This window comes from Numida meleagris, chromosome 6 (assembly GCF_002078875.1).
Source record: "Numida meleagris isolate 19003 breed g44 Domestic line chromosome 6, NumMel1.0, whole genome shotgun sequence".
Taxonomy (NCBI): domain Eukaryota; kingdom Metazoa; phylum Chordata; class Aves; order Galliformes; family Numididae; genus Numida; species Numida meleagris.
In genome coordinates this window covers 32,306,728-32,322,227 of record NC_034414.1, presented here as the reverse complement: position 1 = coordinate 32,322,227, position 15,500 = coordinate 32,306,728, and the positions used below count along the sequence as shown (strand labels likewise).

Below are 15,500 nucleotides of genomic sequence, written 5' to 3'. Positions count from 1 at the left end.
TTTGCCACCATCCATGAGTCAGTATAGAGATAAAGCACTGGCCACCTCTCCCGTTCAGCAACATCTAAGGCCAGCTGGACAGCCTTTACCTCTGCTGGTGATGTTCCAAGAGCTAAAAAGCAATCTTAGCTTCGTTCTAAAAGCTAAAAAAGCAGAATTTTGCCCTTAATTTTGCCCTTTGCATTCTCCACCAAAAAAAACCTCTTCAATTTATTTGTTTTTAAACTCAGAACTGCTTATAGACTTTATTATCCTTTAAATATCCCCTATTGGTGATGCAGTTTCAGACTTTCAACAACTCCTAAAAAAAAAGCATAGAAATAACTTGCACCATGAACCAGTAAATATCTGTAAGAATCATGAGCCTGCTCAGATTAAAGAGGGGTCTTCTGAGTATTCAGATTAAATCCAAAATAAAGATTCAGAATACAAGTAATTAACATTTTACTTAAAACAGAATTCCACGTATTCTGAAGATATTGCACTGAACAAAACTTAGAGCAACACTCATTCTAAAAATGAATATAGTTTTAGAATGAATGTTGCTTTAAGTTTTGTTTAGTGAATGAAATAGTGCATTCATAAGAGCAATAGTGAAATTCTGAAAAAATAGAAAAGTAAAGGTAGGATCTACATAAGAATGAATAATCTTTAGAAAAGAAAACAGCTGGCTTTCATACACTAAAAATAGAAACCAAATGGGAATTTTGTCCAAAATATTTGAAAAGATAATTAAGTTTAAAAGACAAACAAAACAACAAAAAACTAACTCCTCTCACATCCCTTATTGAGTTCTTTAATTCCCAAAATCAAATAAAACAATAATATATGATAGCAACTATAGAACAAAAACTGAAGACACAGCAGTTCTAGCTTATATGTTTCCCAAACACTTTCAAACGTATGCTGAAATCTATGTTGGTCCTAGCAAGCTAATCCTAGAATTGGAAGGAAAATGGAAATCAGTGAAGACAGCTGGTGGCATCCAAGCCCAGGATGATATCAGAAGCAGTACCTCTACCCAGCTGCCAATCTCTTCTGGTAGCTGAATTAGTTCCTTGTGTACTGTGTCAATCCAATACATCATCTTTTCACACAGCTAGCACTTATTTTTACTAAAGGACACAGATGTACTTTTGGAAAGGACAGTAAGGAGTAATATCTATTGACTGGCTGAAGGTCCTAAATCACAGCTGCCACTGACAGGCAGTACTGGCCTGCTCTGAGGCTCAGCAGACACTACCTAACCACAGGTTTAAGCCTTGGTCTTCAAGGATCTCTGTGCTGCTTCAAGTACAGCATTGGGATGCTTTAGATTAAGCTGAAGATCTCTACTGGAGATCTTGATGTTCTTGCAGTATTGTCAAATAACGTGCATCACTTGTTGATCTTTGAGCTAAACATCCTTACATCCTAGCAAATGGAGTTATAGGAATGTTAGAGAAAAAAAGCATAATTATTTCATAGAGTTGTCTTCACTCTATCTATATTGTTTTGTTAAAATTAACAGTTTAAGTACTGTTTGATTTTGCTGCAAATAAGAACTGTTATCTAGCAAAGTGGTTACATGGACCTACAAAATCTAACACCTGTGGGCTCAAAACAAAAAAAGCATTTTATCTAAACTAGCTGAAATTAATATGCATTCTACAGCCCTTAATCCAAAAAGTACACAAAAATACTAGAAGACTAAGAAAATAAATACCAATTCCCTTCTTTTATTTGAGGACAAAGTCTTCTACTACCGAAAATACAACCTGCCTGCCTGCAATTGATATATATCAAACGCTACTTGAATGCAGCAAGCATCACGTTTCCATAATGATTGATGACAGATGTCCAGTCAGGTTCTCGTTACCAGGGTTTGGAGCAGGGTGGGATCAGCAAAGCAGCTGCCAAAGGCCATAGGCATAGCTGCAAGAAAGAACAATGCAAATTCACAATTAGGGAGTCTCTGGGGTGTGGGAGGAGAATGATTTGGGCCTCTGCAGATTATTGCAAACCTGGTTTTGTTTAGCAGAGAAAAAAAAAGCTTCACTCACTTTCAAGTTCCTGACCAATTTTTTTGTTCCATAACTATTCTTTAGAACTCCTAGGCCACTGTATCAGCTGCCATATGTCTCTTGCATTAGACAGCGTGGACCTTTTCTATCAGCTGCAAGAAACTTTCAACACATCTGGTCTAGGCTTTTCTCATCAGCTGCTATGAGTCTCTGTGCATAATGACTATCAATTCCTTCCATTGGTTGCTACACTCTTTGTGGACCCTTGTGAATCCCCCTTAGCAACTGCAACAGCCTTTAACAATACATAATTAAATTAACATTTCTAGTCAGCATAAACCCTGTCACAAAGCAGTAGGTTGTTAGGCCCTCCCTAGATTTTCTCACTCCCTGAACTTGCCCTTCCCTTGTGCAGTGCCACACTCAAGAAACAGATTTAGCTGAATATTGTCCTGGAAAAGAAAACTAAGGAATTTTCAGTTAAATAAGATGCTAGGTTGGTTGACTACATCTGCTGAAGAGAAAGCAGCGCTCTCCTGGAACTAGTGGCTACCCATAGGGCCAAGCTGCCTTTTTTCTTTTAGCAACTGTAGCAACTTGTTCCAGCTTGAAATTGTAGCTGTAGGATAACCTCAGGCCGTGACTCCACAACAGTTTGGAACAACCTGAATTGTCACCCTTGGAGTTCCTCTCCCTTGTTCTATCTCAGGAAATAAACTGCCAGAAACAGTCCTTCTAAGGAAAAAGAAAAGAAAAAAAATATTCGCCATTTATTTATTATTTCGCCTGAACTAGTTCATTGCATGATCAGATGAGCATTAGAATCAACATGTGGGATGAGGGAAGGCATGTACTGCAATCCCATAGGAACAGTAGGCAAGACTACAAATGTGCCTATGCTGCTTGGCCTCAGCTGAAATGGAACTGCTGCTCTTACTCCTTTATTAGCAATGCTAAACTTTCACTGCACTGAAGCCTTGATCTGCTTTAGATTCTGTCAGCTCCAAGGCTTCTACAGAGACCTTAGTTTCATCACTATGAGGCCCTCATGAGTTCCGGAATACGGTGATGAAACTTGGATTTAACAATACAAATTGAAAATCATTTTGAATTAAAAATCCATTTTACAAATGGAGGATTTCTATACCTAAGTAGAACAAAGTACACGTAACTACACTAACGGAGTATTTAGAAAACAGCCCATAAATGGAAGGTAATTCTTCTCTATCGACATGCACAAAAATGTAGCGTGCTCTCTGATGCTATAACTGAAGTAATAAAGAGATATAATTCAGACTGTGGGAAAAAAATGGCAGTGGCTAAAAATGAGAACTATCCCTTTTATTACAAGAGCAAAACAGCTGAAAGGTAAATAAACTTCAAATATTCAAACCATACTTTTAAACATATTGTTAAGATCTAAGATGTCTCTCAAGTCGTGCTTTTTCTTTGCACCTGAACTGTAAAAGAAACCCAACCCTGTTAACAATTAATTTTGAGTATTTTAACTAATGCTTACCCTTGGCTAACGTACAGTAAAAAGAAAATGTCTTCCCTGGGTACTTTCCTAGTGACAGTGAGGGAATAATTATTCTGCTTCTGCTGTCATGGTACAAATCCCAGAGCTCAGGTAAGGACTAAAATGAATTTAGGCTATCTTGCAGTTAAATTTAAAATAATATAAGTGGTAATTAGATTAACAAACCACTGCAGAACTACATATAGAAGGTGATTCCTTTTGTTCAAGGTTTTAGCACCATGTGGAAAAAAGCTAGCATTTATGACATCTGTAATATGACCCCAAAATTCATCTGTTTTTGATATTGCAGATTTTTTTACATAATACTTAGATCCCTTTTCACTGCAAAAAAATTTCACATGCACAAAATCTGACGGTTTTAATGAAAAAACAAAATGTTCTTTATAACAGGAGACATAGTGAAAAAAAAGGGGGCAGATGACTAGAAGACTTAATGTTTATATTCTACCTGCAGAAGTTGTTACACATTAATTGACCTTACTTGATATAAAGCAGTTTGGGACCCTAACTATGAAAGACTACCATCAAACAGAGGAGGAAGAAGGGGGTAGGAAAAAAAATTTTCCTATGTTAAAATCAAAACAAAACAGAAACCATTGATATTAACATGATTACCAGAATTCATTGAATACAAGAGAAAGAATAGGGAAGTGAGAAAAACACTAAGTTCAGTCAGAGTAGTAAGTATGACTCCTTAAGGTTAGTGTACGTTAGAATGCACATTCACATGAACCAAAAAGCCTCCTATGCATGAAGACCCATCAAACAGAGCGTAAAGGTTTAATACAGTAAATGACACTGAGAAATCAGGTTAAAAGTTAGTATTTTTATCAAATACTTAATAGCCAAATCCTTTCTGGTAAACAAACATGAAGAAATTTGTCCAGCTCTATTTTAACATCTAATTTCTGTAGGAGAAATGCAAATGATTCACTGTTCGAAACAAAATCTAATATAAGCAATTGGAGTCCTGTTTAAATAAAGTATTCCAAAAAGTTTAGCACTGATAAAAATAAAAAATATCCAAGTTTTGGTCTGCCTGTCAGTATTCTGATTTAATAAGTAGAAAAACTCCTACAGTAGGAGGATTAATGTCCAATTAAGAATACTACTAGATGATACAGATATCAGAAGAAAATGCCTACTACTCTTCGACCATCAAGTTTGAAGACCACTCAGCTTTACTTGCCTGTATGTATTACAGCTCTTTTTGCATTCAAATTCACTTGCAAGTGTAATGCAACCTAATACTAAAACAACTTTCACATGTTGATATCTGTGTTACCAAGTTAAAAGAAACTGCAAATCATTTCATAATCAAACATACAGTGTGGTCCTGCATTTTATTTTGCAACTACATCAGTCATGTTACTTCACTTTAAGGAGATTCACTGGTTTGGAAATATCAAATCTTTGAGGTCTTTAAAAGATTTAAGATTAAGACACAGTGAAGGATTACCATACTACAGTGTTTCTTTAAGTGAGCAATTTTAGGAGATAAAGTTCCCCATTATAATATGATAGGCTTTTTTTTTTTTTTTTTTTTTTTTACCACTTGTGCAAATTATTTTAATTTATAAACCCCATGATTTGATATTGATTTATTTTTATACTGTGCTCGAATTCACTTGAATCTTTTTGTAGTAAGTCATTTTTAAAAGAACAGAAATCATCTCATATAAAATAATCTCAGTTATGAAACATAGACATTAAAATTAATACTTAATATTAAACTAAACTGAGAAACAAGACAACACAATAGCAATTTTACCACTTACTAGATAGTTACAATCAAGCTGAGAACTCCCTTATTAACAGGTCATTGATGAAAATACCTACTTAATACCATAAATTACTTGTTTATTTATTTAAAGTTATCCAAAGTGTTTATATCTTCTCAGTGTTTCTTGGACATTATTACAATGCATTATATTCACCTAGCTCAGCTTGTAAGTTGACAAGTCCCATCAGACTGCATGTTTGCTAAGAAAACCTGCTTTCATCTGTCAAATCTGAATGCTACACAATGGCAACACTATTTTGTTCCATAATTTAATCACTTAAATATTTCAATTGGTGGTTTGTAATCTCACAAACTCTATTTTGTCAGATAAAAATAATTTCAAACAAAATGAATCTTCAGATATTACTTTCTCTCTAAAATAGTGCTTTTTTAAACTGAAAGTTGCAGACAAACTTATTACTCATCTCTTTCATGAGACTTAGTAGAGTAAAATGTGGTTGCTTGCATAAAAAATTATATTTTATAATATCTTATTTTACTTTCAAATCTAAAATAAAGTTCTGGTAGAATAGTATATTTTTTCATAAACAGAAGTTATATCAAAATTCTAATTACATACACAGCGATTATGAATGTATCCAATAAGTAGTCTTGCATGTATTATTCAAAAAAAGGCAATATGTTTACCTTCACCGCACAAAGGTCAGACAGATAAAGTAAAGCTTTTTTTTTTGTCACTTTATTTTAATAAGCTCATTAGTATTTTGAGTGGAGAGAAAAAATGTAGATTGTCCCTGAAGCTGTTTAATATGTTACTAAGACATTTGTTTTAAGTTTGATTTCTTTCTTAAGATGGAAGGAGAAAGACCCGTGGCATACTATACTACATACTTGACCAAACTGTATTTGCTCTAGCTTTCATGTCATTTTTGCCATTTCAGACATGCATCTGAATTTTCAAGAGAAAAAAGAAAAGTCTAGATACACTCTTGAGATTAGAGTTGGACACACAAGCCTGTGTTTTTAAAACACATGACTAAGATCAAACTGGACACAATATTTTGGCTAAGAGCAAATAATAAGAGTAGTAAATAATAAGAGTAGTAAAAGAACACTCAAGAAATCCTTTACTAAAATCTCCATGGAAGTCCAAATGATTCTAGGCAAAGATGAAAACAATCCGAGATCTCATTCACAAGCATTCTTTTCTTTCTGAAAGAGCACTCTGACACCACTGTACGACAGGAATTCGGTAGCTGCTGATACCTCTTCCCCCTCTCTTTTTTTTTTTGTTGCAATTGTTCACATACTTGCACACAAATTTATCTTTTATTGGTTCATTCTGGTGTCTTTCTGAGAGGTGAGCTGAAATTCCCAAGTATGGAATGGAGTGTCAATGATCCACATTTTAGTTGAATGATGTGGTACAATCTATTTAGCTTCTGCTGATAAAAAAGAAAACGGTTGTCATGGTTTTATGATTTTCGGTTATTGGTATTCCACATCATAACATCATGTAGTGTATGTACTTGCTTCTCAGAAGAGAAGAACTACCACATTCCCCAGGGGACTTTGCTCCCCTGTTACCGTTTTCCGGTCAGAGGGAAAGATAAAAACTCGCAGATCTCAAGACCTTGGGCTCTTTCCGCCTGTCTCTCATCCTGGCAGCATCTCGCTCCCCAGCCATCTTATAGTCAGTATTAGAGTAAGGCCTAACTTGATTTTTGGACATTCTCTCTCATTGCATTGGATTATCAGCTTAAATTGTAATTATATTGTACTATAGTGTGTTGTTTTGCATTCCGATATCTTATTTAGTAAATTAGTTTGTTTCTCCTCAGATTGTTGCCACTGTTTTTGCTCTCAGGCCCATCTCCCTACCCTTTTTTTTTTTTTTCCCTTTTCCCTTTCCCAGGGCGTGGGTCTGTCGGTCCCCCACTCCACTCATCACGGAACCAGGCTGAACCTGCCTGTAAATCATTGACAAGGGTAAATATTTCATTTTTAAAAAAATATACAGCAAAACCAGCAAATCTATCATTCATCACAATATTCTTCTACTGTTCTAATCTTCTGCACAACCATATTTGCAAGCCTGCACACATTTATTAGTATTTTGATTATCAGTAAATGAACATGTACAGTTGTTCACAATATATTGTATATGCAAATATAAGCTTTTAAGCAGTTTAAACATACATCCATAGAAATCTAACCTTTGCCCTAGAAGTCTAGTTTAATCATTCTGCATCTTTGTATTATATTGCACTAGTTGTTTTAAAATACTGCTTATGAGTTATCTTCAGAGATTTCAAACATTTTAGTGTAGCTAATATACTATATCAGCTGTACAGCAGCAGCTATTCTATATCTCTTTTATGTGGAAAGCTAAATAAAAACATGTCCCTTTTTTCAGAAGAGTTTTACTTATCAGTTAGCCCATACTCATAAATGTACTGAAGAAAATATTGAGTTGATTTAATTTTCTTCATTTAGTGTATGATCACCAGATGTGGTCGCTGCCCTGTGCTGTTTATGGCTCCTGCTTGACAGCAGCTGACTTGGGTCTTAGGTATCCCCGCTTTTTGGTGTTGCACATCTTCACTGCTTCATGCTAGAAGCAGTGTTTGAACTGGGACAGAATCCTTTCTTTTTGCCTGTGTGGTCCTAACTGAAACAGAGACCATGAGTGAGATATGCCCTAATATTAACAATAATAGCTTGTCCAACATTTAAAAAAAAACATCTTCCTGGCAGCTTCAACAGAGAAGGAAAGGATCACAAGTTTCCATGAGTATGAAAATTAAAACAGTCCATAGTCTCTTCAATCAAAAGATCAAGATGATAAGGATGTTAATTTTGTCATAGTTTGAAATCATAGATGGATGAAAATTAGAACTGTTTTTTAAAGCATCAGCTTTTGACCAACAATATATTCACTTGAAAAAAACACATATTACAGAACAGCTTATCCTGGAAACAAATGGTCCATTCACAAGGGAAAGAAAATCATCCTTGCTGCTTAGAAGGTTAATAGTATTCTTGACTGCATTAGGCAAAGTATAACCAGCTGGTCAAGCGAGGTGATCCTTCTGCTCTACTCAGCACTGGTAGAGTCAACCCTGGAGTGCTGGGTCTATTTCCGGGCTGCCCACTACAACAGAGACCTGAACATACTGGAAAGAGTCCAACAGAGGGCCACCAAAATGTTGAAGGGACTGGAGCATCAACCTGATGAGAAGAGGCTGAGGGAGCTGTGACTGTGTAGCTTGGAGAAGAGGAGGTTTGAGGGGGAAGTTATCTATTTTATAAATACCTAATGGGAAGGTACAAAGAAGTCAGGCTCTATTCAGTGGTGCCCAGTTCCAGGACAAGAGGCAGTAGGCACAAGCTGGAACACAGGATTTTCCATCTAAACATGAAGAAGCACTTCTGTGCTGTGTGGGTGACTGAGCACGGTCACAGTTTGCCCATAGATATTGTGTAATCACACCGCTTCAGAAGTCAACTGGACATGGTCCTGGGCAATCTGCTGTAACTCTCTGCAGAACTCCCTTAAGCAGGGGACCAGATGATCTCCAAAGGTCCCTTCCAAGCTTAACCCTTCTGTGATTTTGATTCTGTGATTATAGTGTAGTTAATCTTTTAAGTACTTTTTATTTACTTATAAGGCAATCTGATATAATTTACTGTAAGAATTCAATAATATTATTCTCTATGCATTTTACACAAAAGAGTTTATCTATTGAAATAAAGACACTAGATAATAATGTCTTACTGTAAAACAATCTACAAGAGTATTGGGGGTGGGGGAAAATCATCAAATTGAATGATTTGTACCTAATACCAAATTATGATCTGAATTACCAACGACAATTCATATTTTTTGAGGAAATTATGAGGGATTCCTTGAGAGATACTAACAAGGTTGATATTTTGTTTTAAATAATTTTCATTTCAGATATTCCTATTTCTGTATAATATTTAAAAAATATAAGAATCATTGTCAGAAACAGGCACCACAATTAGATGCATTAGAAAACTTTGTTCAAAAGGATCCACGACCAGTAACGAAATCAATACAAACTCAGTTTTCAACCAGAAATGAGCCCTACACACACAGTTGTGAAATGAAGTATAATTACTTCCCTTGTCTACAGGAACTTCTGTTACTTTGGAATAAAATTTGATTGTTGCTGTCCTACAAGCAAATTTTCTATAAAGACTGTATTAGAATGCATGAATAAACACATTTAAAAAACAGCAGCATCAATGGGATAAACAGGGTCATTAATGAATGGACAAGTTCCTCACATTTAAACTTTAAATTTATCGACGTGTTAGATGCTTGATACATATATTTTAAATACACAAACAAATACACAAACACTGTTCATTATTTTTGCTTCTAAATTATATATATATACATCTACATCTATATATCGTCTTGTACAACTGTAATGATGTGTTAATGATGGCATTATCATTTGATAGCCTAGCATTTTTCATAAGACTTTCTGATGATTGATGTACCCTGTGATTTGAGAAGTGTATCTCACTGCAATTCCATGAAACAGAGGACCCTTTTCCAAGGACTTCCCAATTAAAATGTGACACCAGTTTTTCTTATTTCAGTGTTCTGACATATTTCAGTGTTACCGAGAGAACTCAGTAAATACATACATATACATTTATATATGATATACAGCTATTAATTTAAAATAAATATTCTATGTCCAAGATAAATTTCACACTGATAGAAAATCTTGCTTCATAGACTTAACAAAGACCTTCCTGCATGAGCACTATTATGTTTGAATGGTAATCTTACACAGCTAGTGTTTTCTTAATGTCCTGGGGAGCCTGATCATTGTAAATTACCTGTGACATCTCATTAATCCTCTTTTTCCTCACAAACGCATAATTAATGGTAACATTGACAATAATACACAAATTAGCTAAGTGACGCTTTATGGTGTTGGTTTTGATTAACGTCAGGAACCCAAAAATGACATTAATGTAATGCAGATCCCAAAAGGCAACCCGCACTTTGACCTCAGACATACATTTTGTTTGCACCATCACAAAGATTAATCCTTCCCTGGATGAAGACAAGACAAAACTCTGGCCACTGGCATTGCGTGCTGGGCTGTCGCTGAAAAACAAACTGCCTCAATTGCATTTGTTTAAGAAGGAAATCTTAATGCATAGAAAACAACGGCTTAGTGTCATTTTCTATTGTCTTGTTAGGACAAAGATAAATGAGCTACTGTCACGATTTAGATCAACTGCTTCTCTGCTAACTTCTATTATTTGCTTATTTATGGACTTATGTTTAATTAAAAGTATACCTAGATACAGAAAAACACAATAGAGTTATCAAATTACTTTCTCACTTACTACATGCTTATTTGGGGGATCGCCTTGTATTTAAACTATCCACATTTTGTTCTAGTGTTATAGGTTCAAAAGGGTTACAGAAGAGTAAATGCAGCAGTGTACTTCTCCTACCTTGAAGTAACAGCATAAAGAGTACAATCTATTACAATAATTTTAAAAAGGCCAATTCTTTTCATAATACATATTTATTTGTCCATAATATATTTTTATATATTATCTATGTATGCATATCTATGCATGCTTAACTATGTATAACTGAAAGTATCTGGCTCAAAACAGTTAAAATCTCCATTCTCCAATTTAAAAGCACTGTTCGCAACCACATCATCTTAGAAAGTAAGGTAAATGTAAATAATGATTATACTCTTGTATACTCTTCTTTATCATTTCATAAATTTAACTCATTGCAGAATGCACAAGACCTCAAGATAAGCAGTAATTACTGGAAAACACAGCAGTCTATTTTTCTTCTAATAATGAAAATCCCATCATCACTTCTCTCTCATTAAGCTTTTTGCTGAAAAAGCATATTTGTAAAAGGTAATGAGCGATCTTGTTAGAGCTAACATTTTTACATGTATTATACTTTGTTAGTCAAAATACCATAAGAAGACTTTTCTAAGAATTGTTAAACATTGTCTGTGTTTCCCATTGCAATAGAATACAAGACTATATTCAATTAACAAGATATTTTTTCTCTACTTTTGTATTGGTTCATTAATATCGAGAGTGTGGGTTTATCATGAATGTCACAAAAAGGAAGAAAAAACACAATAATATGAATTAGGAAAATATTTTAATATCACAAATACAAAGAGACATAAATGGTTAAAAACTGAATAATAAAAGATGCCCCTGGAAGATAAAGCCTTTTAGATATCTTTAATTTTTTTTCTTTTAATTACAATAGGCCCGTGTACATAGTTAAAAATATCTTACATAGATTTTCAGTCTTTAAGCTTTCAAATGTCCTTTTGGATAATCCTAACTCTCATGACTTTAAACCTAAAATGGATATTTGAAATAATTTGCTTCATCTGATCACATTATTTTTAAGTTCCATTTCTCAACAGTGTAGATTTTAAAGCATTTTATGCAAAACATGCTAAACTTTCTCTGACTGGGGAGTAGATTTTAAAGCACTGCAAAATTTAAGGGGCAAAAGGGAATCCCATAGAGGTTGTATATTTACTCTAACTAACCAAGACATAAATCCAGATTACAGCAATAAATTATTTTTATTGTTTGAACAGAGTAAGTACAGTATCACATTTGAAAGACATTTGTGTTTAATTCATATCTTAAAATTGACAAAGATAAACAATCACATCTACAGCAACTGAAATGCACTAATGTATACAGAATATACAAGCTAGAGCCAGGAGCAGAGACAAATCTGTTCTTTATATCATCATTGTGGCATAAGGTCATTCAAAATGTAATTGTACTTCTTTGTAAAACATAAAAAATTGTCTGGTCGGAGCTGCAAATTTTAAACAGCTTTGTCTGTGTAGTAATCCGTTATCAGCTTGTATGAACCCAGTAATTCTTTATTTCATATACAATTTGCTGGCAGCCTACAGTAACCATTTGCTACTTTTACTTTGCTGAATTAATATTCAGCCAGATACAACAAAAGCCTCCTAAATATATGTCTCAAAAGAAACCAGCCCACTTTTAACCCTTACAAGTTATCTCAATTTCCACTTCACCATAGATATGATTAATATTACTCTATTAGCCTGACCATGTCATTTTATTCTTTCAGTTCCATGCCAGCCTTGTAGAAAGCAATCTATCAAGAGATACATTTATAGGAATGATTTGTTTCAGTGTTTAAGTGCTGCACGTCGACTTTTAATACTTAAAAATGCCTATAGCAAACTGATTTTTAAAAGCCTTTAGAATCTCATGCACATGCATGCATAAGAAAAAAAAGTTAGTCTGTAAGACAACATACTTTTCTCACAATTCACTGAACACTCCACTTACAAAGTTTCCAGAAATCTTATTCCAAAACATAATCTTATCAGAGTTCTCTATGTAAATTCCTGTTTGTTGTCATATTTTGAAATTTAAGATCTACTTGAATTATATAGCTAGATGATGTGCTGGCTAAGGCATTTCCTTATTCCACACTTTTATACTAACCCAATTAATATAATAGCTCCAGAAGGCAAAAAATAACAATGTCAGTTTAGGTTTAATTTTTCACTCCACAAAAATATTCCGTAGACTTAACAGAACATAAACTGGGTAAGCATAGATTCAGTTTTATCTCCTCAGTATTCTGCAGTTCACAGAATTATTTACCAAAAAAAAAAAAAAAAAACTGTATGCAATTACACACACTTTTCCCCAGCTAGATTTAACGTATTTGCATATAACTGTAGTTTATCACAGAGCACAACACTGCATATTCAGAAAATACCTTCAACATCAGATGTCAGCATCTTACATAATGTTGTATACCTATGATTCACACAAGAACAGGTTCCAGAAAAGCACAACATTCTACCTTTCAAAAATCTAATCCTGATTTTACCTCCATAAGCAATAACTTCTTAGGGTGACAAAAGAAAATAATTACCATGTTAGACGTGACAGCATTTACCTGTTGCTCTATGAAATACAGTGACAAAATACTTTGTTATTTAAGTTAGTTGTGAGTTGAGCAATTTACATAATCATTCTTTATACATTCATCAGCAGGTGTTTCAATTTATGGTTTTATTTAATAGTAATATGAAAATAACATCAAATCCAAACCACACAATGTGCATATGCATGGATTTTTCCTCATTGAGGGGGGGAGGTAACAACACTATTGAGACTGTAATTTATGAAGAACTTTAATGAGAATTCTGACTGTATTTTGTACCATGAATGTCAAATAAGTTTCAAAAGCAAATGTAAACTGTAATCCTAGTGACACATAGTAAAAACAACCCTATAAATCTGTTCATTCTGTTTAGATAGTCTCCCAAGTTGTAAAAAGTGAGACTGCTTAGCTTTATTAGATGTTTTGGAGAAAACTAATTTTGGGCAAGTAGGCCACTGATAGCATTATATTATTCCAGTGATTTACAGAGAAGCCATCTATTTTCTAATCTTCTCAGTATCTTAGTAAGAATTAGGGAAACTTATTGCAAGCTTTTTTGAGGAAATTGTTTAGACAAACAGATAGCCTCTTAATAAAAAGCTTATGTATAATTTTATTTTTTAAACTAAGGCTATGAACAAGCTATGTTTCACTAAACAAAGCTACACAACATTTCAAAGAAAAAATTCCACTCCGTTTTAGCCTGTCAAAGTAATTTGAGTGTTTCCAATAACACAGCAGCTATATCATAATACAAATCTGCTTACTGAAGGATTATATTTAAAGAATTCAGAAATTTGCAGGAAAGAAAGCTGCAAAAGTTCTACATTTCAGTTTGAGATTTTACTGTTTGAAAAGAATGTCATCAAAGAAGCAATTTTGAAAGCTGCACCACATTATATGAAAATGTACAAATAAAGAGGAACAGATTTTTAGCTTTCTTGTAAGACTAAATAATCTGAAGAGTTTAAAATGACTCCTTTCCACATCTGAAAAATGATACGAAGAGAGTGTTAACATTGGTTGCATTTTTATGTGTATGTGCCCAAAGTGACAGCATTCTGGGTCTTTCTTTTGGGATCTCTTAATCAATCCTAAGGATAGATAAGCAGATCTACACAGTCACAATATAAGTGCTGAAGACAGAAAAGTCTCAAAAGCCAGCACCAATTTGTATCGTCTTTTTAACAATATTAATTGTATACAATGTCATACCATGTTCTTTCTCATTTCCCAACCAGGGCATATAATGAACCAGGGCATACAATGTACCACTTCAAGAAAATATGATGGCTGAAGGGTTTCCACTTTTAGTCCCATTCAAGATAAAAGCATAAAACATTTCTATTAGTGGGATGGTTATTTGGAGCATAATACTCCAATGACAGTGCCAAGAAGCCATTAATGCACTGTATCTCTCCTTGATTCCTAAAATGTTGAGTTAATGGGCCAAATTTCACTATACCTTGTACTTGCAGTTCTGTCAGTTTTTACAGCTATCTACTAAAAATAGTATGGTAGATCCTAAACATGCGTTTCTTCTGATAACCTCTATTTTGTTAACCTCAAGAGGAAAAAAAAAGTAGTTTAAAGGAATTCTCATTCTTTTAAATCTGAATTTATGCGTGTGAGTGAATGTTTGGTTTCAGGAAATATTTATATATACATGTCCTTGGGATTGTACACCTTCCTTCAAAATTTATTTGAGTACACTAAAATTCTCAATTATCTTATTCAGATTTTCCAAATCTGAGGAAGAACTAAATTCCTATATTAAATGTGACTCATCATATAAAATTACAGGTAATAATCTGCAATATCAGATCTTTATATATACACATAAAACGTGATAAAGAAATATTCTAGTATCTATCATAAAATCTATGATCAGCATGGGAGAACTAATCACTGAAGCCCATGACAGCAGAGACTACTTTTGGTTGAGTACAAAAATGAAAAGAAGAATGAAACAAAAACCCAGCATCCCCTAATCAAAAACTATATGTAATTGAGAAAACATGTGAGTCTTAATGAATGTGAAGAAAGGAGATGCATACATATACACCCAGAAGAAAGAAAATGCAACTATGCATTTAAGAAAGCAAAAGCTATGAAATGTGAGCACATATAACACATGAAAAACTTAAGACGTCCATTTTCAATAGCTATCAGCTGACAAAGCTACTAATATTGTACTTCTCTGCAATATAT

General features: G+C 34.0%; 1 protein-coding gene across 1 annotated transcript in view; it reads right to left on the bottom strand.

Annotated features, from left to right (window-relative positions):
- The window catches only part of LOC110401844, a 46,050-nt gene continuing 32,210 nt past the window's right edge, over window positions 1,661–15,500 (bottom strand). Inside the window, exon 3 of the mRNA XM_021403361.1 lies at window positions 1,661–1,914. Within this exon, the coding sequence (XP_021259036.1) occupies window positions 1,844–1,914 (71 nt within the window). The 3' untranslated portion in view covers window positions 1,661–1,843. The remainder of the gene's footprint in view (window positions 1,915–15,500) is intronic.